Source organism: Podarcis tiliguerta, assembly GCF_965153285.1.
Source record: "Podarcis tiliguerta genome assembly, chromosome: 7".
NCBI classification, from domain to species: Eukaryota; Metazoa; Chordata; class Lepidosauria; order Squamata; family Lacertidae; genus Podarcis; species Podarcis tiliguerta.
In genome coordinates, this window is record NC_139540.1 from 64,541,123 (window position 1) to 64,568,419 (window position 27,297).

At 40.2% G+C, this 27,297-nt stretch overlaps 1 protein-coding gene across 2 annotated transcripts in view; it reads right to left on the minus strand.

Moving 5' to 3' along the window:
- GMDS (GDP-mannose 4,6-dehydratase) overlaps positions 1 to 27,297 on the minus strand; it is a 284,442-nt gene that overhangs the window by 220,127 nt on the left and 37,018 nt on the right. For both annotated transcript variants that reach the window (XR_014513385.1, XM_083449591.1), the window contains exons 3-4: positions 25,505 to 25,592; positions 24,193 to 24,302 (exon numbers count right to left, since the gene is read on the minus strand). Coding sequence is in view for 1 of the 2 variants with exons in the window: in XM_083449591.1 (XP_083305717.1) it covers positions 24,193 to 24,302; positions 25,505 to 25,592 (198 nt within the window). In the remaining variant the exon portion in view is untranslated. The remainder of the gene's footprint in view (positions 1 to 24,192; positions 24,303 to 25,504; positions 25,593 to 27,297) is intronic.

A 27,297-nucleotide genomic window follows, 5' to 3' on the forward strand; every position in this document is an offset into this window, starting at 1 on the left:
AAGCAAGAAACACATGTTTAATTCCAATTTCTTGAGTAAGGCGAACAAGAAAAAAACCACACAAGCCACTGTGGTGCAGTGGTGCTATTCCAGGTTAGTATCTCTTTCCCAGGCTGTCTCTCTTACCATCATTCCTTCCAAGCGACCGAACCACATAACTTGCACCACTTTTCAGGGCGCAATTTGAACATTTATTTAATAAACCTCTCAGGGTTACATTACATTTGTGCCTACAAGAGGAAGTATAGGGAAAGCATGCCGCCTTGCCTGGCCTTGCCCCCATGGAGATGAAAAGGTGCTGGCTGTGGGCTATCTTGCCCAGGCAGATACTTAGGCTCCTGGTTCTAGACTTCCTCTCTGGCCAGAGACAGAGGGAAAAGTGAGGTGGTGGCACAAACAAGAACACCACTTGCGTGACCATCCTTGCAACTTCAATTAGGCTTGCATCGTTCAGCTTTATTTTAAAGTGAACAGGTGATGCTTGCAGTTATTTTGCAGGAGTATCCTCTAGCAGAAGCATTTGTTGGTGCTAAGATGAGGAGAGGGACGTGGGTGGTGCTGTGGGTTAAACCACAGAGCCGAGGGCTTGCCGATCAGAAGGTCGGCGGTTCGAATCCCCACAACAGGGTGAGCTCCCGTTGCTTGGTCCCTGCTCCTGCCAACCTAGCAGTTCAAAAGCACGTCAAAGTGCAAGTAGATAAATAGGTACTGCTCCGGCAGGAAGGTAAATGGCATTTCCGTGCACTGCTCTGGTTCACCAGAAGCGGCTTAGTCATGCTGGCCACATGACCCAGAAGCTGTACGCCAATAAAGCAAGATGAGTGCCACAACCCCAGAGTCGGCCACGACTGGACCTAATGGTCAGGGGTCCCTTTACCTTTACCTTTAAGATGAGGAGAGGCTAATTTCTCCCCACTGCAACCCTGCCATGCAGCCCACCCCACTTTCCATGCTACACTGGAAGGTCTTCCAATCCTCTAGAACAGACAGGAAGAAGGCATGTGGACCTTCAAACACCTGACCTGAAAAACACTTCCTGGTTTGCCGAGCTACAATTTGTCATGACATCTGTACTGACAGACTGCGGTTTGAGTAATCCTTCCAAACCAAGACTGGAAACCAGGAAGTGTTCCATTAAAGAACGAATGCAAGGGGAAGGGACAGCGTGTGAGAACACAGCTCACTCCCAGTCTCCTCCAAACCATGAATTGGAAGTTCTGATAATATGATGTCTAAAAGGTAGCCATTATTGACAGTTTTGAAAATTAAAAGCACACATAATTTTGGAAGCCATCAAATAATTGTTGGGATTAGGGGACCAATCTCAAAAGCAAGCAAACAAGACACTTTCACAACTGTTCAAATTCCTGCTATGGTTCACCAATTAACAGAGGTGGCACATAAAAAATCTGCAGAGGTTTCTACCTGCATAATCTTTCACCGTCTCAGAGAGGTACAACCCAACATAACTGCTCCATCGGAAACCAGATGGGGATGAAGTACAATTAATAGTTGTGAATATATGCAGTTAAGAGCTTCACCACAGATTTCTAAACAGAGCAGATTATTTCTGGTACCCAGAATACTAAATGCTGTATTCTTCTGTTTCACTTAGTCTCAATCCTTAGTCTCAAAGACAAACAAAAGCTGCAGTCCTGGACATGCTCACCTGGTAATAAGCCCCACTGAATTCAATGGGACTTAATTTTACGTAGACATGCATAATGATGGGCTGCCTTAAATGTGAAAGTTACTCTCTCCTTTAACAAATTGTTGGGGAATTATCTGATCCAAGGAGATGAAAAGCAACCAGCCGCTTACTCTGGTCACATGAAAGAACAAAATTTATGTAATTCAGGCAGCACAGCAACATTTGTAGAAATCAGGGAGAGGAGGGTTGCAGGTGAGTGCTGCTTCCACACTTTCAGTCCTGTACTGATGCACATTTCTGGCTATGATCCAATGCTGATTGTCACCTCTCACCCCATGCTTCAGATAGGCTGCCCTTTTTTCTTTCCTTATGTTTTGTTTTTTAAAACAATACTAATCTGGTCAAAAGTTTGGAAGCCGCTTTAAGATTACCTTAATGCTTCTCAAAAAAAGTGAATAAAAGATACCTTATGAGCCCAACTTGGGCAGAAATACATGGGTCAAAAATGTGGTGAATACAATTCCACCGTTGGTTTGTCGCTGAAATTATATATATCGGTACATATATATGCGTTGCTGTGTATACCTATGGATTCTGTGCCTCTGTGTTACAGATGTTTACTCAATATTATAAAATTACTGTACATGATAACTACAGTTCCATTTTTCACGTTAGAGGATATATCATGCATAGTCATCATAAATCCATTTAAATAATTATGCATTTTTAATGCATATAAGCTTTTGAGCATATAAACTTTAGATACGGGTTGAATCTACAACACTTCATGTAAAAAAAAAAAAAAGCTCTAGTGAAATACAGTATTGAAAAGCCTCCTTAAATTAACCTTCCCAGTAAGAATGTACACACACAAACACACGTAGCAATAGAAAAGCCATTCAGCCGCGAGCAACAGCTTACAAACAGGCATGACTGAAGTTACATTTTTAGACTGAAGAGAAGGAAGGAACTGGCTCTATATAAACTATATATAGAATTTGGCCACACAATAATGGTTCCTAGTCTGTGGTCATTTTAGGAACCTAAGAAGGTCTTACTTACCAACTTTCCTTTATTGAAAAGAATACTGGCATTCATCGTTCATATTCAATTCAGAGAATGAAAGACATTTCCTCTTTATTCCTGAGGGAAAATACTCCTTGGAGAAAACACTTTTATGGAGGTAATTGAACTTTTAAAATAGATATTTCATTCACATACAGGAGTTAGCATGAATGAAAACTAATTGGAGGTATATATTTCTGGTTTTTCTTACAACTGAATAAAATTCAAGCGTTATATTAAAAAAAGAAGAAGAGAAAGGTAAAAATCAGGGAGTACCTCTAGATTACAGCCCTCAAGCCACTGGATAGAATCCACTAGGAATCAGATGCCTTTTAGAATCATGCTTTCACATTTGTGTTAATATAAACAAGTTATGTGACATGTCTAGTTCCTCCCTTCACTGCATTATTCATTCCCACTGTCACCTTCTTGTTTGTGCAGTAATTCCCCCATATCTGTTGACCCCTTGCACTGCCTGTGCACCTGGATTTCCAAGCTTGGGAGATGGACTGGACCATCCTTGATATTAAATTGTCAGTGCTAAAAATAAAGTGATTTTTGAGCACCTGTGTATGTATTTCCATCCGTTTTCCATGATGTTAATTAAGCACCACCAAAATTACTCATTCCATGCCGACATTCAAATGAACTTGCTTGTGTTAAGTCATACACTATCCTTTGACAAAAGAGGGATTGATTTCCAAATAAATCCTTTTTTTCTCTATTTGCACCTGTAATCTGTAAACATTGAGAATAAACAAACCATTGTACCTACAGCAATGAGCAACAAGAAGAACAACAAGAAGAGGTTTGCAGAGTGGAAAGACTCCCAATGGATCTATAATTCCCTTTGATACTTGAAAACATTTGACTTACGGGAAATAAATCACTCTGCCCTTGCTTGACTGAAAGGGCACTTAGGATCCAAGCCACTGTGTTTAAATAAATTACTATATTTATGCAGTGCAGATGTGAGTAATTACCGTATAAGACTAGGTTTTCCCCCTTAAAAATAATGTCCAAAATTTGGGGGCGTCTTATATATGGGGTCCAGATCCCCCATTTTCTTAAATCGGAGTCCCCAAAGATAAGGGGCGTTTTATACATGAGGGCGTCTTATAGACAGAAAAATAAGGTAATGTATACAAGTACATATATATGCTGCTCATGTTATAAGTGACTGTATTCTGCAATGCAAGTCATTCCTCTGAAATCAAGTTCTATGCTACATTAAGAACAGATAACTCCTGACCCAATGTTTCAAATTAATATACCTGGCCTGTTTTAAAAGACACTTTAAAGATGCTGCTGCTAATAATATTAAATATGTGCATTAATCTAAACTAGATTAATGCACATATTTAATTATATTAGCAGCAGCATCTCCCGCCTTGGTTATAAACAGCCTTCCAAAGACATCACACTAGTATTATTCACTATTTTTACATTGTCGCCTGTAGCGCACACAGTGTTCATTTAAGATATTTAAGTTCGCACATGTGGGCATTATTGCTGGTACTTCCCAACTGAGCAGAATTATTTTTTAATTTGCACTTTTAAGCTAAATATGAAAGAAGAAGCATGTACATACATGTACAACGGGCAAGTTGCAACTGGAAAATTATATAACAGGAAAACCCTTATACTTCAAGCCAAGTTCCAAATCCAATAAAGGAGGTGAATCCTACATGGCGGCCAAAAACATGCAAGTCAAAACACAATCTAACATGAACAAAGCAGCCATACAGCCAAAATTTCAGCAGCGATAATATCCCACCTGTCATTATGTCAAATAGCTTGGCACGTTTCCACCGCGAGACAAAAGTGACTTTTGTTTGTGTGTCAAATGCGCTCTGAGCAAAAACGAGGAAAGTATGGAGGACAGAACTTGTTCTCAAAGGTGAAAAGAACTGCCTATAAATAACAGTCACTCTTGCCACCTCTGTTTAATGCTTAAAAAAAAAAAGTTGTTGCAAATACAGTATAGTTAACCACTCACATAATGAACAAACTTGTTAACGGATTACATTATAGGTAGAGGGTGTCCTATCATTTTGAAACATGATATGCAGTTTACAGAATGGGCCTAAAGTAGTACATCTGGCAGAAAATGCCTCTTTTATTCCACCCGCCAATAAGCATTTTCTACACATTGCATTATAATTTATCAGCAATGGGAGAGAATCTAGGAAAATAACTTCCATAATGTATTTTGTTTTATATCTGAATATGCAGTGCCAATTTATAAAAAAAGTGAGCATTAAAAATATTTTCTAAATGATTTTACTACAATGAATAGACATTACTGAGAACTCTCATAGTAACTGAACCAAATTAATACAAACAGCAGGCCTATGTCATTGGTTGAGGTCTTCAAAATGCCCCTAGACAAGGACAATATTTAGTGCTTTATATTGGGGAAAAGTAGGCATCAAAGGCCAGTATGTCTGTGGAAGTTTATCATAGGAAAAAGAGCAAAAAAATATTACATATATAAATATACTGCACCTACAGCAGTAAACTCAACCCACTCATCTACATCCTAAACACCAACAATAAACTCTAAATGTATCTGATTGAAACAATTCACTGTTTATCAAATCCATTCTACACACCTTTTTCCTTTTACTAATTCTAATGCTATGGGGCCATCGTGACTCTAAGCTTTGTAAAACAAACAAAAAAGGTAAAATATCAATTCATCTGCCTGTGACAGATGAACAGGAATTTAGAAAAAGGAAAGACAGCTTATTTTAAACTAAGGTTCATCTGTATTCTACAAGTCAATATACAGTGATCTCCAAAAGTATCAGATAGATGAATCAGCGGCAACTGTAGTATTAATTGCACAAAAGTCCCTACTGAAATGTTGGTTGCAGCATTATTAAAGAATATTTATAGGATGAAAAAATTCGCAGATATAAAAAAGCAAATTCTTCATAATTCTCAGTATGTTTTCCAAATATCTGTATTTTTTACAGCAATGATTCTGAAAACAGCCAAGCACAAATGCCAAAGTAAATTACTTCATTTCCTGTACAAAGTCAACTGACCCATTATAATCAGAGACAGCCGCCAAATGATCCTTACAACAGCTTTAAGCAAGCAAGAGCAGTAAGCAAATAAAGTGAACTCACTATGTTACACAAGAGGTGTCAGGAATTAATGACTCATTGCTTCCTGCACTATGGATATTAATTCACCCAATTCATAAACAAAATTGTGGCAAGTTAACCATGGTAAGTGAAATTAAAACAGGCTGTGTGTCCCTCTCGCCCCACCTGGAAATATTTTGATGCTGTAGAAAGACTGTTATATGGGTACAAAATATAGATATTTAGGACTCTACAAATATACACAAAGTCACAGAGCCTATGGGATAACACCTACCTATACATAGGCTTTCCTTATGCTGTCAGTGGCCATTTGGTGGCAGGGCCAGTAGTGCAGCTCTGCTTATGGTGATTGAGTGATGCTTCAGGAGATTCACACATGAAGAGGGCCAATATGATATTGCCATCAATTAATACAGTGGTAACTTGGGTTACAGATGCTTCAGGTTACAGACGCTTCAGGTTACAGACTCCGCTAACCCAGAAATAGTACCTTGGGTTAAGAACTTTGCTTCAGGATGAGAACAGAAATCGTGCGGCGGCAGTGGGAGGCCCCATTAGCCAAAGTGGTACCTCAGGTTAAGAACAGTTTCAGGTTAAGAACGGACCTCCAGAATGAATTAAGTTCTTAACCCGAGGTACCACTGTAAAGTTGAATGTCCGGTATCTGAGAGTGTGCGCATATCAGAATATATGGGGGGGGGGTGTTTTACAACTTCCATTACAATGGAGCATATAAATGGAACAGACAAGCCACGGTGCCTCATCTAATCCCCAGTCCCCACCTGGACTGTTTCTGTGCACAGAAAAATGCAGTCATAGCAAGCTGCTCCCCAGGGTTGCCACCACTGCTTTGCTGAAGAGCTGAGATTCAGGGAAATGGGACATGGAGTCCTTCTCCTCATATCTCACCTTGCCTTGTAAGTAAGCAAGGGCGTGTGACATCACCTCACCACTGCAACTGTACACGGAACACACTAGGCAGGAGGCACAGAGCACAGGAGAAGTGACCATCTTCAGTCTGGAGGTCTGGCCCCTTTAAGAGACTCTAGTTCTCCAAGAAAGGAGGTGGAGCATAACGGAGATGGCCTGGAGACAGAGGCTCAAAGGCCTACATTTACATCCAGCCATCAGACAAGTTGCTCACAAGGAACTCTCCTTGGTGCTGCAACCACCAGCTGACTGAACGGCACCACGGGTCACCTCTGTGGAACCAGAACAGGATAGCTTGGTGGACCCTTCTCCCTTTTAAGCTTTTCAATCAGCCTGTGCCATGTCCCCACTTACACTTGGCTCAGACTAAAGAAAAGTTTATCTAGCTGCCAATCCATCTCCATTCCTAGCACTCCCACTCCAAGTACATGAGAAGGGGACAGCTCGTTATTCAAATAGGCTATATGCTAATAAACAGATGCTAAGCAGCACAAAGAAAAGTGAGCATGTTAGGATTTGTGATGAACAATCATACATATTTTGATTTGGCTGATTTTCATTTCCTGGAGAATATTAGCTTCTCAAATGGCATATCCAGTTTCTGTAGCATACAAATAGTATTTTAGTACAGTGGTACCTTGGTTCTTGAATTTAATCCGTTCTGGGAGTCCATTCAACTCCAAAACCAAGCTTCCTGCACTCAATCAGAAGCCACGTCAGAAGTTCAGCTTCCAAAAAATGTTTGCAAACCAGAACACTTACTTCCGGGTTTGTGGCATTCGGGAGCCGATTTGTTCGGGAGCCAAGCTGTTCGAGTATCAAGGTACTACTGTATATTATTGAATTACAGAAGAAAGAAGGTGTGAAAAGACCCTCTCTGTATGTAGGAAACTTGTGAAAGCATTCTGGAGGAAAGTAACGGAACAGCATGATGTTTTCCTGCACATCTCCACTTTTATCATTGCATTCACTGTTTTCATTTTGTAAGGAACAGTTGTTACTGGAGTTAGTCCTGTTAATATTTCTATCTCAATTATGTTAAGATGAAAGACAGAACTATCAGATCAAATATACTGTCAAGACAGAAACAAATAGCATGTTAAACACACGTGAGATGAGAGATGTTGGAAAATTCCCATGTGTGGTTTTTTTTTAAATTCCCATGCATTTTTTAAAAAAGAACAATACACCCTGCACAAACTAGCAAGAGGTTTTGCTTGCTTGAATGCATGCATACTTATGCGGCAATCACTGGGCGATGCAACCCTCCACCTACATGTAAATATGAAAAACTGTGCTTAAGTCCTTCAAAAGAAGAAGTTGCAAATTAAGACCTGAACGAGAATGTCCTTAAGCAAATAGAAATCTAGCTATTGGAGAGATTTATGTATGTTGTCTCAAGAGTTCAACTTCCATACACTGTTTAGAAGAAAAAGCAAAGGATTAGGATTGTGCTGAATGTATGCCAGTCTCAATTTTTGGTAGAAATGTTCCTTCAGAGAGTTCCCTCAGAAAACATTACTTCTGAACATTATTTCTGTTCCAATTTAGCCATCTTTCCCCAGTGCTGTTTTTCTACCTTGTCGTGTCTCTCATAAGTAATTTCGTTGTCCCCGAAGGGGGCAATGACAATAAAGATATTATTATTATTATTATTATTATTATTATTATTATTATTATTATTATTATTGCTGCATGATCTGAGTCAATCAGGGATCATGAAGAAGAGAATAAAAGGAGTTTGGATTTGATATCCCGCTTTATCACTACCCGAAGGAGTCTCAAAGCGGCTAACATTCTCCTTTCCCTTCCTCCCCCACAACAAACACTCTGTGAGGTGAGTGAGGCTGAGAGACTTCAGAGAAGTGTGACTAGCCCAAGGTCACCCAGCAGCTGCATGTGGAGGAGCGGAGAAGCGAACCTGGTTCCCCAGATTACGAGTCTACGGCTCTTAACCACTACACCACACTGGTGAAAACATGATTGTGGCATGGCCACGTTGCATTGCAAAGGACAAATTAAATCAATTGAGATCAAGAACAATGCTTACTTGTACGGATAGTCACATATAGATCACCCCAGCTAATCCAATCATTTCCCAGCTAATCTAAAGCTATGATCCTGTTGGTGATCATTGGGGAATATCCAACTAAATAGATCTGCTAGTGCAATAATTTCTGCTAGTGCAACAGAAGTCATCATCCCTCCGCCTCTCCTCTGCCCTTGTCTCCTTGATCTGCTGCAGGGGGTTTCAGGAAGTTTCCTGCACAAGAAGGAAACTTCCACAAACTTCCTTTGTGCAAAATACTGACCCCTGAAACTGGTAGGGTGTTTTCCCACAACCAAACGTATTTGTGAGTTGTGCTGTTACTGCATAGCTTGGCTGAACCTGCAAATGCACTTGATCATTTTTCTTTACACTGAGTAGTGAGAAAGTCCTTGTGGCAGATGAAAGCCCTTACAGTGCAAGTCCCTGCTGTTCTTCACACATGCCTATAATTCAGCCATTAAATACCCCTCTGGGGCAAATTGGTGCAATCCAGTGCCCATTTTACATTATCTGAAGAGCTTCAACTCCATCTCCTCTCAAGAGGAGCAAGGCCTCCTTAAGTAAGATTGATGAATATGGGCACCTTTGGGACTTTCATAGAATCATAGAATCATAGAATCATAGAGTTGGAAGAGACCACAAGGGCCATCGAGTCCAACCCCCTGCCAAGCAGGAAACACCATCAGAGCACTCCTGACATATGGTTGTCAAGCCTCTGCTTAAAGACGTCCAAAGAAGGAGACTCCACCACACTCCTTGGCAGCAAATTCCACTGTCGAACAGCTCTTACTGTCAGGAAGTTCTTCCTAATGTTTAGGTGGAATCTTCTTTCTTGTAGTTTGGATCCATTGCTCCGTGTCCGCTTCTCTGGAGCAGCAGAAAACAACCTTTCTCCCTCCTCTATGTGACATCCTTTTATATATTTGAACATGGCTATCATATCACCCCTTAACCTCCTCTTCTCCAGGCTAAACATGCCCAGCTCCCTTAGCCGTTCCTCATAAGGCATCGTTTCCAGGCCTTTGACCATTTTGGTTGCCCTCCTCTGGACACGTTCCAGTTTGTCAGTGTCCTTCTTGAACTGTGGTGCCCAGAACTGGACACAGTACTCCAGGTGAGGTCTGACCAGAGCAGAATACAGTGGCACTATTACTTCCCTTGATCTAGATGCTATACTCCTATTGATGCAGCCCAGAATTGCATTGGCTTTTTTAGCTGCCGCGTCACACTGTTGGCTCATGTTAAGTTTGTGGTCAACCAAGACTCCTAGATCCTTTTCACATGTACTGCTCTCAAGCCAGGTGTCACCCATCTTGTATTTGTGCCTCTCATTTTTTTTGCCCAAGTGCAATACTTTACATTTCTCCCTGTTAAAATTCATCTTGTTTGTTTTGGCCCAGTTCTCTAATCTGTCAAGGTCGTTTTGAAGTGTGATCCTGTCCTCTGGGGTGTTAGCCACCCCTCCCAGTTTGGTGTCATCTGCAAATTTGATCAGGATGCCCTTGAGTCCATCATCCAAGTCGTTGATAAAGATGTTGAATAAGACCGGGCCCAAGACAGAACCCTGTGGCACCCCACTAGTCACTCTTCTCCAGGATGAAGAGGAACCATTGATGAGCACCCTTTGGGTCCGGTCAGTCAGCCAGTTACAAATCCACTGAGTGGTAGCATAGTCAAGACCGCATTTTACCAGCTTCTTTACAAGAATATCATGGGGCACCTTGTCAAATGCCTTGCTGAAATCAAGGTAGACTACATCCACTGCGTTCCCTTCATCTACCAGGCTTGTAATTCTGTCAAAAAATGAGATCAGGTTAGTCTGACATGACTTATTTTTCAGAAATCCATGCTGACTATTGGTGATCACAGCATTCCTTTCTAGGTGCTCACAGATTGTTTGCTTAATGATCTGCTCCAGAATCTTCCCTGGTATTGATGTCAGACTGACTGGGCGGTAATTATTTGGGTCCTCTCTTTTCCCCTTTTTGAAAATAGGGACAACATTTGCCCTCCTCCAGTCTGCCGGGACTTCGCCTGTTCTCCAGGAATTCTCAAAGATGATTGCCAGTGGTTCTGAGATCACATCTGCCAGTTCTTTTAATACTCTTGGATGCAGTTCATCTGGCCCTGGAGACTTGAATACATCTAAACTAGCCAAGTATTCTTGTACTATCTCCTTAGTTATTCTGGGCTGTGTTTTCTCTGCTGAATCATTTGCTCCAAATTCTTCAGGTCGGGCATTGTTTTCTTTATCGGAGAAGACTGAGGCAAAGAAGGCATTGAGGAGTTCAGCCCTTTCTGTGTCCCCTGTTTGCATTTCACCATCTCCTCTGAGTGACCCCACTGTTTCTTTGTTCTTCCTTTTGCTACGAACATACCCATAAAAGCCTTTTTTGTTGCTTTTAACCTCTCTAGCAAGCCTGAGTTCATTCTGTGCTTTAGCTTTTCTGACTTTGTGTCTACACGTGCTGGCTATTTGTTTGAATTCCTCTTTGGTGGTTTCCCCCCTTTTCCATTTTTTGTACACATCCTTTTTTAATCTTAACTCAGTTAAAAGTTCTTTAGATAGCCACCCTGGCTTCTTTAGGCACCTTCCATGTTTCCGTCTCATTGGTATTGCCTGAAGTTGTGCTTTTACTATCTCCTTCTTAACAAACTCCCAGCCATCATGAACTCCCTTTCCTTTTAGTATTACTGTCCATGGGATCTCACCCAGCACTTCCCTAAGTTTTATGAAGTCGGCTTTCTTAAAGTCAAGAAATTGAGTCCTAGTATGCTTGGCTGCTCCTTTCCGCTGTATAGTAAACTTCAGAAGAGCATGATCACTTGCGCCTAATGATCCTTCCACTTCTACCTCATTAACCAGGTCATCAACATTGGTTAGGACCAGATCTAAAATGGCTGTTCCTCTTGTTGCTTCTCCCACTTTCTGGACAATGAAGTTGTCTGCAAGGCCAGTGAGGAATCTGTTTGACCTTATGCTCTTGGCTGAGTTTGACATCCAACAAATATCCGGGTAATTGAAGTCCCCCATTACTACTATCTCCCTTCCTTTTGCATGCTTGGCCATCTGTTCCAGGAAGGCATCATCTATGTCCTCCGTTTGGCTTGGGGATCTATAGTAAACTCCCACAATGAGGTCACTGTTATTCTTCTCTCCCTTAATTTTGACCCAAATGCTCTCACTTTGGCTTTGAGGTTCTAAATCTTGGATCTCTTCACAGGTATACACATCCCTGACATATAACGCCACTCCTCCTCCTTTCTTGTCTGGTCTGTTTCTCTGAAATAGATTGTATCCCTCCATTTTTACATTCCAATCGTGGGACTTATCCCACCAGGTTTCAGTGATGCCTATTATGTCATATTTAGTTTGCTGTACCAAGAGCTCAAGCTCATCTTGTTTATTTCCCATGCTTTGTGCATTAGTGTACAGACATTGAAGTCCATTAGTCATTCCCCCGTGTCTCTTATTTAAGGATTCTTTCCTCCCACCACTAGGTCTGCTTGCTGTTTGCTCCATTTGGTCTATGACATTTGGATGATCATCTTCATCAATTGATAGACTCCTACCTTCAGGAGCACTGTCTCCCTCCCCCACATTAGTCAGTTTAAAGCCCTCCTGATGAGGTTTCTGAGTTTTTTGGCAAAAACATTCCTCCCAACCGTTGTGAGGTGCAGCCCATCGCTTGCCAAAAGTCCATCTTCAAGAAACTGCAGTCCGTGATCTAAGAATCCAAACCGTTCCTGTTTACACCATTTGCGAAGCCAGCTGTTTACTTCCACTATTTTCGCCTCTCTCCCTGGGCCACGTCGTACAACTGGGAGGACAGATGAGATGACGATTTGTGCATTTAATTGCTTCAATTTCCTGCCCAGAGCCTCGTAGTCTCTTTTGATCTTCTGGAGGCTATTGCTTGCAGTGTCATTGGTTCCCACATGAACCAAGAGGAAGGGGTATTTGTCAGTGGGTTTTATGATTCCTGGCAGTCGTTCAGTTACATCTTGGATCTTAGCCCCGGGGCGACAGCACACTTCCCGAGACATCTTGTCAGGCCCACAGATCACTGCTTCTGTTCCCCTCAGTAGGGAATCCCCTATCACCACTACACGCCTCCTCTTAGGTTTGGTCGGGGTTCTTCCGTGAGTGGTCCGTTCCAAGGTCGCCTGCACATTCTCTGAGGACTGACTTTGCTGTTCATCTTCATATACCTGATCGACTGTAATGAGGGAGAGATCCTCAAATGGAGTCTGCTCTTCGTCTTCCATGCTAGGGGAGAGGACCTGAAAGCGATTGTGTATTTCTAAACAATCAGAGCGAACCCTGGGCCTCCTACTTCTTTGAGTCACGTTTCTCCACATATCGGGCTCCTGTGTTGGTGAACTAGCCTCCTTCCCAGGGGAGTCTCCTGTCTCCTCCTTGGTGGAGACGGTATGCTCTGCTGCTTCCAAGAAGAGCTCCAGCTCTCTAATTCTTTGGAGTGTAGCTACACGTTCCTCCAGTTCCTGGACTTTGTCTTTTAGGAGGGCAATCAACATGCAATTGCTGCATGTAAAGCTGCCTGCAACCTTTGGCAAGATGGCAAGCATTGCGCAGGAACTGCAGGCGACTGCAGCTGTTCCCTCCCCCTCCATCTTGAGAACGTGTCGTTGGGGGTGGCTACAGCGGTCCTGCATCATAAAAAGTGTGAAGACAGGACTAATAACTCCCCCAAAAAAAACCTAGGTCTCCCCCAACAAACGTTTGAGACTAGCTCCCCTAAATATAAAAGATGGATCAAACTGCTAATCAGCCACAAAGAATCTCACACACAAGAAAACCCTTTTGGCTCCTTCTTCAGCCGCTGGCCTGCAAGGTAAAACTTTGTTTTACGCCCTCTGGCAGGGAGGGCTAATATGACGCAGACCTAGGATATTCATCATGTGCATCTTTTGTAATGAAATGGCGTTTATGCCTATCCCAGAACTTTGTGAAAAGCCCTTTTCAGATTCAGGTTGAAATTCATTGGTATCTAACTGGGTGCACATCCACAATTTGCTCAGCCTTTGGCGACTACACCAGGAAGCTGCTTCACAGCACTAGTTTACAAACATGCTATCCCCATAGTTGACTGTGAGAGACGGGGCACAGCTTGTTCTCTTCGCTTTAGCTAGCTCCCTTTCTTGCCTTCACTTTTTCTTGTCCTCCTGCTTCTGAGCCATATTTGTTATTTTCTTTGGCGTTAGCCAGGACTCTTTTGCATAGAGGTTCCAATCAGTGCCTATTCAAAGGGAGAAATATTTCTATTGCTGAATTAAACTAGGAGGGTTTCAGCGTAGCCTCAGTGTAGCCTAAGTTTAAGACTTTAAAAGGGGGGGGGGAATTATGAGAAAAGGTAAAGGCAATTAGGTCCAGTCGCGGACGACTCTGGGGTTGCGGTGCTCATCTCGCTTTACTGGCTAAGGGAGCCGGCATACAGCTTCCAGGTCATGTGGCCAGCATGACTAAGCCACTTCTGGTGAATCAGAGCAGCGCATGGAAACACCGTTTACCTTCGCGCCAGAGTGGTACCTATTTATTTATTTGCACTTTGACGTGCTTTCAAACTGCTAGGTTGGCAGGAGCAGGGACTGAGCAACGGGAGCTCAGCCCGTCACGGGGATTCGAACCGCCAACCTTCTGATTGGCAAGTCCTAGGCTTTGGGGTTTAACCCACAGCGCCACCCGCGTCCCTATGAGTACAGGAACTTCATCATTTAAAAGTTGGGGTGAATGAGAAGTTTCCAAGGTTTTGGAAGACTGCGAAGGATTGTCTCCTTAAATGAGGGAAGAATCAAACATGGATTCTACCCCATTAGAGGTCATCCTCTGTGTTATACAGTATAGTAGAAATCCAGGCTTTTGCCTTACCATAGAACAGCTAAATATTTGCTTAATGTTTGTTTCTACTCCCCCACCCCACCCCAATCTAGCTCTCTACTCAGGCCTCACACTGCCAGGAGAGCTTGTACTTCGCATGTGAATTTTCCCCTTCTTGGTTCTCTCCTCTCCATGATCAGGACCCATGGCTAAATTGGCACCTTAAGACTCCACCTCACCTCTCTGTACTGTATAGTTGATTTACTGCCTTCAGATTATCTCTATAATAGTAACTCAACAGTTACTATGTTCAACCAGCATTGGGGTGTGGGATATAGCCTGTGTAGTGTGTTACTGACCCATTTTTACTCTGTATTTCTGTAATGGCTTGAGAAGCCACAAAAGTCATAATTTATATTGTTAGTTTATACATTTTATTTTAAAATAAATAAAATATTGCAATTAAAACCCCACTGCTGCTATTGACAGCTCCCCAGAGAAAGAACACATTGATCAGCTGACATTGATCAGCACTAAAATCTGCCGAAGCAAGCAAAGTCTTTGTGGCACGCAGTCGTCTCCAGTACAGATCACAAGAGTAGTCTTCCTAATTTGCCAGAATTAGCTTCTCCATGCCTTACACATGAGACACATGTTCATGCACATGTGTTCACCAGAGCACAAGTAAATTCTGTAACATTAAAAAGAGAGCAAAAAGGTAGGCAGAGGCTCAGGCACCCCCCAAACTCAGCCCTCCACATGTTTTGGGACTACAATTCCCATCATCCCTGACCACTGGTCCTGTTAGCTAGGGATGATGGGAGTTGTAGTCCCAAAACATCTGGAGGGCCGAGTTTGGGGGTGCCTGCTTTAGCTGAAGCATTGGTTCTGCCCAAGAAAAAATAAGCATTTATAAATCACAGGTGTACATGCTGGAAAATACTTGAACGTTCTAAGGCTCGGTGCAGGTTTAACATTTTTCAATCTTGTAACCCCAGTTAGGAGAGTAAATACATCCCTGATACTTAAATACTGTCTCCCACTTAAGCTCACATGCTCCCCTTCACTAAAATTCCTGCCCCTTTCAGCATCAACTATGGTAAGGCTTAGATTTCATCCACGTCATATTTCACTTCAAACAGTTTCTGTCAAGAATTAGAAGGTTTTAAACACTGATTTAAAGGTAAGTATGGGTAGCATTCAACCTGGAGCAGATCCAACACTAAACCTACGAACCAATGAAAAGGGAACGGAGAAGGAATTTTGACTGGTCTAGACAAGGAGCAAATGAGAGCTCTTAAATTACATTTAATGGGGTGGGGCCATGTTTGGGGAGGGGCTATGACTTTCCCCCTCCTCCGTCTGTTATTTCCCTCCTAAGTCAATTCAAAATGGCGGCAGGAAAACAAAGGGTGCATCTGAAGCTGCCTTATTTCTATGGTTTCATTAAAAGAAAACATTTTAACTTGCCAGTTTTACTATCAGTAGGAAATCTGGTCCAGTATATCCAGAAGCAAAGAAAAGGTTGCTATAGATCATTCACTTTTGATATCTGCATATTTTCTGTTTTTGCTTTTTATTATTTTTGTAACTACTTGTATCTACTAGTTCCCCTGGGATGTTTGGCCTATTTTTCAAGAACAGCTTGGTGATTAAACATTGAAACAGATGGCTCTAGTCAAACTCTTCTAAATATGTTCAAACGTGCAACATTTTAACATACTCCCCGCTCTTATCGCTGATCTAATGTAGGGGAGGGGGAGCTTAAATCAGAATGTGATAAGAGTGAAGGATTTAAACAATCTGTGCTGAGAAAATAACCCAAAATATACATCTCTCTTACAAAACGTAAATTAAGTTCTAAATTAACATATAAAATATGTTGTTATAAAGCTGATATAATGCTTATAGAGTTCAATGAATGCTGATGAATTTGCACTATTTGATGTAAGAGTGACCTATGAATAAAATAAAAACACAGCTGTATGACTGAAAAGGTTTAAGGTTTATAAATTTGTGTTACACAGTTTAATGTTTTTTTTTTTTTTTAAAAAAAATGCTATTTAGATATTGAAATATGTCTATCCATGCCAATACCACAATCATTCTTAAATCACTGTCAAACTTTGAAACACTTCATTATGTTCACAGTCTGATCTTTTTTTAAAAAACAAAACAAAAACTTTTAATAGTTTTTTACTATCCCATCTGAACGACATTTCAAAGGCGAAAAGACATTATAAACCCATTGCACCATAACAAACTTGCTGTTCAGCAAATAAATATCAATTGCTACAGGAATAATAAATAAATACTTTAGAAGCATTTGTTCCCTATCTTAGACAGATGACGTATTATTAAATATGAACCAAAGCTCTATTCTTTGCATTTATGTTTGTTCTTAATCTAATGATCACATTCTTAAATTGAATTCTTTTCCAGAGTTACAGTCAGCCTCTGACGTCCCCCCAAACTCCTGCTGTCAGAATACTACATGTAGCATTTTATCTTCTGCATATGTCAACATCTTACTTTGTGTGTGTATTCAGATGTACAACATATATAAAATATTTGCATTTACTTCGAGAGACAACATCAGTTTAAACAAGTACAGAATGACTGCAAAAGAAGCCATAAGGTAAATGGACTGGCATAGCAGAGGCTTGTCTATTTAAAACACAAATTAAAGATCTAGGATTTGAAGTTTCAGCTGGAAAACGTGTCTGTGGGAATAGCTGTCTAGGGGAATAGATAAGCACTTTTAACATTACTTACTTCAAATACTTCTCCTGTACTTATAATGCTATATGAGAAGGGTCAAATTGTTTGTACTGATCCTAGTGTTTGTGTTGATCCTAGTGCAGGTTGTTGTAAAAACAACAACAACACATCATCTCTTTTGTCCTGTCAAACGCCCCCAATGAGGATATCTGAATGACAGAAGCCAGCCAAAAAACTTCACCTTAAATTTGCTGACAGCATCAGGAAAACCCAGAACATTCTCAATGTCAGGTGTAGAATAGTTTGTGCTCACCTTTAATAACCTGACAATGTGACAAAGCTGCATGAACAACTCTCTGGACTGTGGCCACAAGTTTGTTCCCTACCAGATTCTCCCACCATCTTTATAAACATGGCAGAGAACGCGAAGGTCAACAGTGCTTGCATCACCCGTACGGACACCTTCATGGCTTTCATTTCTGCCTAAGTTCATTTTTCACTCTGCTGCTATGATCACCTGGAAGAAATGTGAATGCCTGTCTTCTCATAATGGAACTCTCATATCATATTATTGTTTTATTTATTTTGCACTGGAGAAAGACCACGTCTAGAAACTAACACTAAAACCTAAAATGCTAGGGAAAATGGAGGGGGGTTAAAAAGGGGGGAGAGGCTAATGGATAATGAGTATTTGAAAACCCAAACTAAAATAAAAGTGGGTTTCAAATGCAGCTAAGCTTCTCTGAACACAATGTAAAAACAAAAAGAGCTAACTGCATGGGGGGGGAATGATATAGTTATAATAGACCTTCAAATAGCACAGCTTAAATACGAACAATAATAATAATTTTAATATTTATACCCCCCCCCCCATCTGGCTGGGTTTCCCCAGACACTCTGGGCGGCTCCCGACAGAGAACGAAAAACAGAATAGAACTTCAAACATTAAAAACTTCCCTCAATGAACATTTTAAATAGCATACTCATCATACAGTTATGATTAAATGAAGTTACATTGAATTTAATATATGAAGTATGCATGTACTTCAAGTTAATTAATTCATATAGCTGTACAATTATAAAGTTTTGGTTGGGTCACACCCAAATAGCATTTTTCATTTATATAAATTCACATTCTCTGCACAGGCAAGAGAAAATAAATCCCACACCACTGATTTAGTCGCAGCTGTACAATTAACTTTGCTCAAAATGTTCATATTTCTAGAATACAGTAATAATTTCAGATTTAAATTAAGAAATAACGAAAAGTACATTTGAGTTCTTAATAGTCGTAATCATGCACTGAGTTGAAACACAGATTATCATGCTACGGCCTAAATTGTTAACGAAACACTTTGTCCTATTAAGGATGTTCTTGCAGAATCTAAAGATACCAGGTAAATTTATAAACATTTTGTATAAAATGTATTATTATATATCTTAAAAGATTAATATTTTATTTAGTAAAACCTCTTGTAAGGTACTTTGCTACTTTCAACTTATCCTGAAAGGAACACAAATATGTATTTCATTTTAGTTATTAAACAGGAGCCACAGTATGGATGGGGCAAAAACTTTAAAACTCTTGTCAGGAAAAAAATCCTTATTCCTTAGCAGTGTTCTTAAATAACGTCAGTACAATTTAAGGACTGACATTTCCTTTCTCTGACTAGCTTATCTTTAAAGAGGCATGCAGGCGTATTCCCACAGCACCCCAAGGCAGTAGTTAATTCACTTGAAACTTGTGAACACTTTCTATTTCTCTATTTATTTTGATGTGCATATTATCTTAGCTGACTTCAATCACATTTCATGAGTTGATGTCATACCTTAAAAGATTAGGTTTTTCCCACCTGGAACTATTCACGAAAGTATAGCAATGCACAACCTTCTCAGTCTTCTATTCTTGTGCATTATTAATAGTAGCATTCTTTCTTTTTTAATGTACAACTACAACTTCTACAAGGCTGCAGTTGATAGAAGTCTACTATCTGTCATGCCTCTTTCATTATGGTTAGAGGAACTGAATCGTCTATTGTCTACAACACTCTGCTGCCATCTATTTGACAAAAAGAAAACAACTGTTTCGATGCACTTCTAAAAATGTAGCTTTCTGTTGAATCACTAGCCAAAGCAATACAAAAACATGCAGTGTGTCTTTCACAGTCAACCTGTGTATAAACACGTGTAACAGCATATTTCTGACACAGAGGAATATTTTTGTTACATCACCATCATGTTATTTCTTGGTGGCACTGTGCCATTATATCTGGAGGCAAGCAGAGTCCTAAATGTTGATGTAGTGGCACAACAAATCTTAAGAGCTAAGAAACTTTAGAGCTACTTCTTGCTTATTCAAGGTAAAAATATACTGTCACTATTAACAACATATTAACATATGTAATTCCAAATATAATGGCACAATGTAAAATTTTAGAAAACCAAAAACGTAGCAGGACACCTTAAAGTCATCTTAAAGGTAAAGGTAAAGGTAAAGGGACCCCTGACCATCAGGTCCAGTCGTGACCGACTCTGGGGTTGCAGCGCTCATCTCGCTTTATTGGCCGAGGGAGCCGGCGTACAGCTTCCGGGTCATGTGGCCAGCATGACTAAGCCGCTTCTGGCGAACCAGAGCAGTGCACTGAAACACCGTTTACCTTCCCGCAGGAAAGGTATTTATCTACTTGCACTTTGACGTGCTTTCAAACTGCTAGGTTGGCAGGAGTTGGGACCGAGCAACGGGAGCTCACCCCGCCACGGGGATTTGAACCGCCGACCTTCTGATCGGCAAATCCTAGGCCCTGTGGTTTAACCCACGTCCCTCAAAGTCATCTGAAGTGTCAGCAAAAGTATGTTAGAGCAGAGGAGAATTCAACTGTCAAGTTAAGAGATTATTTGCAGAATTTAGGGAGGAAGATCATCATAGTTCCTCAAACCCTGACCCTTACTGTGATTCTGATTTCATCTCCACAAATGATTCAGAGTGACCTGGAGAAAGTCTCCTTTCTTAGCTTTAATTTCCCGTCTTAAAAATAGAACATTAGTAGTGGCTGACCTCAAAGGACTGGGATGGTAGGCTCAACCCAATCCTTTTTTTATTAGAAATCCACTTGGTTAAATGAGAGAGATTTAAGTAAGTGCTAATAAGCCAATCACTTAAACACAGTAATGCTGGCTGTATCTTTTACCTGTACAAAACAGTGTGAGAGAGAGATTCAAACACCCATTTAAAATGAATCTGGTTTCCATGTAAAGAAATATAACCTTCCTGCTATTGCTACCTAGCACATTACTAGCCATGTGCATGTGTTTATTTAAAAGGAAAATTAAAGAATTAACTGCTTCAATATAAGATGCTTATATTGCCCTACTAAAGTAATATATGATTTATAGGTTTTGTTCAGGCTAGACAATACCTACAGTTATAACTAGTGCTCAGATTTTACACAATGCAAATGGCTACACTTTTGTGTGGTCCACTAATTTTTAAGAGAAATTCCAAATATTATTAGCTGCTATCAAGGTTACAGCTCCTCTTAGATCTAATAAAACAATCTGTTTGGACAGGTATCACTGGACTTTCATACACAGCTCATTCTCACACAAAAAATATTTACACAGTAAAAAAGAGCAGCATGTAACAAAAACCACAGAAAGCAGATTTTTTAAAAAACAGCACGTTTCTGCTGTTAACAGGCAGCACTGAGTTTCACTGTGACCTCTGTGCCTCCTGAGTTCTATCCAGAAAATATGTTCAATGTGGTGATGGTGATCCAGAAATGCGCATGGGCACATGCTTAACATCTACTACAAGAACAATGATCAGCTTAAATTTTGCTGGATTTGTCCTACATTCAGCAACTCAGAGGTTATTCCAATAAAAATGAAATTGGGACAATTCATGGGCCAGGTTAAACTATACAGTTGTGCTAATGGAAACCACTCATGGTTTTAGCCAGAATATATAATCAGAGAAGGAAGATGCTTCAGTTTACAATTCTTATTTTATTATACCTCTGCAAATAATTAGTTAGGAGAGGGAAAACTATTGCCAGCTATACTCTTTTACTGCTAGCTCATTGCCCAGGCAGGGAGCTATCACAGTGACACTATTTTTCCATGGGGCAATGCTAATGTTGCTGATCTTGCATTTAATCTTGCTATGAAAGTGTCATGAGTCCTTTTATTTGTAATAGTTATTTAGTTATGATAAAAATTGACACTGTTTATGGAGTGTTGTAACCAAATACTAATATGCTTCATGTACATATTTGGATTTCAGTTAAACAACATAAACCCCCACTCCTCTTTATACGGCCAGCAATAATATTAAGTATCTTCTGCAATTATCTATAAAACAACCTTGCATAACTGTATATACTTAATAGAGTAAGGGCATGGCCTGTTTATACTGCACAGAAATATCTGTATTCTATAGACACACCTGTTACAGGCCAAGCATTATCTTAAAAAAATGAGAAGAAGTAGTATTTATATTTTATTTTAATAGTATTTTATATTTTATCTTAAAAATCTATATATTTCTAAAGCAGCTTACAGAATAAAATATCAAAAACCCTAAAAAATAGTTCCTTTACCAATGAACAGTTCTTACTAGATCATTTAATGACAATAAACATGTGCCAGTTTTTTACATATAAACTTTTTTTTACATCAAATAATGTTAATAGAAATATTGAAATGCAAAATGCCAGTCTTGAGGAACACTAAAGACTGACCAATTATTTAGAAGGAAATAGTTGCCCACACTTCATTACATAATCCTACTGATCCTCCTCAACCACTTGTTTGAATGCGTCCTGAGATATCCAAAAAGTACTACAGAAATGAGCATGCCCCGCTCACGCAAGTGCAGTATAGATAGCCAGGCTGCCTCGATTTCTGGCAAACTCCATCTCTGCATGGCCAGATCACCTGTAGGTATGGTAGCAAGTATGGAAGTTTTTCAGCCATGGCACAGCATCCCCATGGCAATCTCGTTCTAAGGAGAAGACGAGTTCTCTGGCTGCACAACAGTTGCTAAATGCATCCTGCGTGGACTTTGCCATGGGAAAACCTGGACTGCACATTCTCCTCAGCCTTCTCCTCCATATCATCAGCTGTTGGAATGATGGTCTAGCATTGCTTCATGCCACCAGCAGTGTTTAGCAGGCATAGGCAAACTCGGCCCTCCAGATGTTTTGGGACTACAACGCCCATGATTATATATTCTGGCTCTCTCTGTTCTCAGCCAAACCATGGCTAGGTGTGAACAAACAAACATGCTGGTACACTGTTAGAAAAGGCTTGTTTCATGCCAGCCTCCAGTTTTGGTTGTTGCCATGCTGTCAAGTTAGAATTACATCTGAGCATGGGCATGCGGTTTGTTTCCCCACAGACTGCAACAAACCATGAGTGGTTAGCCAAAACAAACCTTAGTTACAGCTTGTGGCTTTTCTGGAGCAAGAGAAGTCACAGGCCCAGGTTCAGCTGTAATTCTAAGCCAAACCAATAACATGGAAGCAGGACCAGGGAAGCAGTGAAATGGTCATCATGTTCTATTTCTTTTACCAGCACATTTGCTTGTTCATACTAATCCATAGAGTTAAAGAAAAACAATGCGTACTCCTAAAATTATCTATCCTAGAAGTCAAATTCTTTTTATTTATAATTAAGAAGAACATTGCCCATGTTTCCCGGACTTCAATAGGTTCATTCTAATAACCCATTTTAATTTGTGTTGGTTTCTTGCAGGAAACTAGATCAACCTCTTCTTTCTTTCTTTTCCTTGCTTTTAGTACGGCTGATATAAAATAGACAGTTTATTTAGAGCAACAAAATGCCAGCACACAAAACATGCATCAATCTGAAGATAATCCAAGTTTAAGGACCCCCCCCCATTACATTTGCAACCAACAGTGTATATAATTCAACCCAAAACATAACATTATCATTCATTAACTTAAAATCATGAGGTTTGGGGATATCTCCTTCCAGGCATCCTGAGATACCTACACAAAGCTAAAATGGGCAATAACTTGACCTGTATAGCTTGTTGCCAAAATTAACCAGATTTTGTAATTGTTCTATAAATAATAAAATTGATCCATGCTGATGAGGGAGCAGGGAGTGCTGAACTGAACCTACTACATAATGGTAGAAACTCAGGAGATTTGCAAAATTCTTGGTTTGCTTATTTATAGCCCCTCTCAGTTAATGAATAGGCCAAAGAACAACAACCCCAAACCTCAAGGAAAGTTGATGTGCTGCTATGCACACGTGTTGGAGGATGAACAGCAGCAGATGATGACTGTGTGCAGGCAAAACATAAAAGAACACAACTGGTAAACTTTGCTGACGTTCTACATAACTTTAATACACTTGGAGAGAGGACAGAGAAGAAATGCAAGCAAGATGCAAGCACTGCAATCGGCAACTCACCATGTGAGCCAGGCTGTCTTGTGATAATGTAAAAATGCATTTAAGAAAAAGACATGATTTCAAAATGCGCAGCGCATGCATCTCCATGCATGAACATGGATACATTCCCACATATTGGGAGCAGAGGAGAGAAACGTGAAGAAGTGTGCAGGGAAAAAAGTGGTGGCAGTGAAGCTGGAGCAAGAACAGAATATTGGGAAAGTGATTATTTATTTAACAAGTGGATAGTTTTGAAAACCGCTGGAAGACTCAATGAGGAAAAGGATGATTACAGAAAGAAGTAGAGACAAATTTCAAAGTACACAAGTTGCTAACTTTTCACAAAGTCTCTGCTTGTTTGCCACGATTAGAAAAATCCTAGCTGCTGCATGCTACTTACTTTGACATGGCTCTGAGCTCCAAGATTGTAAATTTCAGTGGGTTTCACTTGATTAATTATCTTCACTAGGCAAGTGCTATCTGTGAGATCGCCATAATGTAACTTCATGTCTTCAGAAGACAAAAGAACATAGTTAGGATAATAGAGATTTGATGCACACATTAATACAGTATGGTGTTTAATGTGTAGTGTCCCAATAATCTTAATTCATTATTTAAAAATATTTTTATTATAACCAGATTCCACTGGTGTTTTAAAAAAGAGAGAGGAACAGTTTAGCAAGTATTTTAAGTTGTAGTCATGAAAGCAATAGATCTCTTATTTCTAATAAGATCTTTGGCAATGATCTTCACAGCGGACTGAACTCTAGTTCAAACATTATCTTCTTGGTCACACAAGTTATATGGTCTGTCTTCAGGTAACGCCTCACATAAACAAAACTGAACATGAATGTTGCCATTTAATCCATCGCTTGTACAGTATAGTAAACTTACAAGCTATAATAAATGTACTTTAAAAGCCATATTAGATAAAAGTATTAGATGTTCTACTGGCCAGCTATCTGATAAAAAAAAAAAGAGTCAACTACTCAAAAGAACTATAGGTTTCTTACCTACATACAAATGCCATGTCAGATGTTCAAAAAATATTAAGATTTTTTTTTAAAAAAAGCTTACCATACCTTTTAAAAAACATGAAAATCAGTACTTCTGAAATCACTGCTTTTGCATGTTATAAACCAACTGACTCACATAACAATTTGTATATGTGACCATGCATATGGGTAACTCCGATAAGGAATAAATACTGTACAATGTTTTAAATCAGCCTTTGAAAGTTAAAGGCTGAATTAAAACATACTTATTCCTTAACTGTATGGCTAGTTTCAGCAACTACATTCGTCAGCAGCCTGTTTTGTTGAGGTGACTGAGACGTTTCTACTGGCCAGGGTCTGGGATCACGTGAAGACAGACAGCGTCATCTGCATGACCAAGAAGAACATCTGAACTTATTCTTCGCCAAGCATGAAAATTACTATGCAATATACTGTGAAGACACTTCAGTTAAGTAACCTTGCTGTCCTTGAAAGTCCTTTTATGCAACAGGGTCAAAATGTGACCCAAACAAATTATATATTTTTTAAAAAATTCTAAGCCTCACCAGAAAATATTTACACATCAGTCACCATGGCTAACGTTCCACACTGATACAATCTTGTACAACTTTCCAGCCAGACAACATTGCTGATACACACAAAAATACACCCATTTCTCCCTCTTACACTCCATCCCAACAGTAAGTAAAATCTTACTTCCTTCTGTGTGAGCCTGTGGGTTCTTGTAAAGATGTTCAATCCGTCCTGTATTAAAAGAGCTAGACCTACGAACAATTCCATGCACCTGTAATAAAATACTTAGTGAATATTTTTAGAGGTAATATAGAAAGTAAGAAGTCCCCCCCCCATTGGTCATAACAACTATAATGTCCTTAAAAAGAACAAAGGAATTGTTATACTAGGATGACAACTAGAAAGATCACAGCTGGGAACAGTGAGAGGACATAATTTTGCAGTTATTTTGTCAAGCCAAATCCAAATACCACAGCATTAAATTCAGATGGGATTAGTGTAGCATTTTGCATTATTTCTTCTTGTTAACACAGCCTCATAATCAAAATATCAGACGGCATACTATAGCAACAAGTATAAAATATAGTGCATTTATGCTTCATATTTTCAAACCAGCCACACTCACAAGCACATACACACAACCCTCAGAACGTAACATTCCTGCTACAACAAACCGTGGAACAGGAACATGCAGTGAGCTCAAGCATACCCTTCCCCTCTTCTGCCCAGCTTACCAATTTCTGGTGCATCTAACCAGAAAGATATGGGGCAAAACAGAATTGAAGACAGGGATATTTTAGACAGCATTGTGAATAAAAATGTAAATTAGTCAAAATTACAGTTGGATAGAATAATAAGCCCGTTAGAGAAAATAATGCTAAAATTTGAGGATTAGAATTTTAAAGACCAGCTAATGAGAGTGTAGATGAAATAGAAAATATGTATTTAAACTGCAGCCCCTAGCACTTCTATGCAATTTTTATTTTTGTGCTAGTGTGCTAGGTATAGTACAAAGAAGTTAGAGTGGCTCACTAGGGAAAACATGAAAACGAATAGGGAAAGTGGAAAAGGAAAGTCACAGCAGTAGAGAAAAACCAGTGGCACTTCAAGAAAGGCTCTAGTAAAGAAGTTGTGGAGGATGGGAGGAACACAATCTGACAAATAGTCCAGGTGGACCTTTAAGGAACAGAGTACAGCATGGTTTTGCCTGCATTAATGAGTCACATGTGCTTTTAAAAAATGGTATGTCTAGTCTTGCAAGCTGTAAAAGTTTCCCACAGAAGTGCTATGCAACATCACAGTTCTACACTGTTCATCAGAAGAAGGCAGCTCTGCAAAAGTTCTAATATTACAGGACTGTGCAAATGGAGCTCAACTTAAAGGTAAAGGTAAAGGGACCCCTGACCATTAGGTCCAGTCGTGGCCAACTCTGGGGTTACGGCGCTCATCTCGCTTTCTTGGCCAGTGTACAGCTTCCAGGTCATGTGGCCAGCATGACTAAGCCGCTTCTGGCGAACCAGAGCAGCGCACGGAAACACCGTTTACCTTCCCGCCGGAGTGGTACCTATTTATCTACTTGCACTTTGACGTGCTTTCGAACTGCTAGGTTGGCAGGAGCAGGGACCGAGAAATGGGAGCTCACCCCGTCGCGGGGATTCGAACCGCCAACCTTCTGATCGGCAAGCCCTAGGCTCTGTGGTTTAACCCACAGCGCCACCCGCGTCCTGCACAAGGAGCTCAACTTACTACAGTCCAACTCTGAAGAACATAACCAAGAGTAAACAACTTCTTTCAGAGGTGGCTCTGCAGGTTGTTTTCTGCAGAAAAGGGGAAAAAATTGAGCATGAAATCCATTTTCCCACAAAAAAGTAGCTATTCCAGGTTTTCCTCCCTTTTTTAATTTTATACATTGCATCCCAACATGCTCACTAATGTTCAGCAGCCTTACCTTGCACAGGCTGCTGTTTATCTGAACA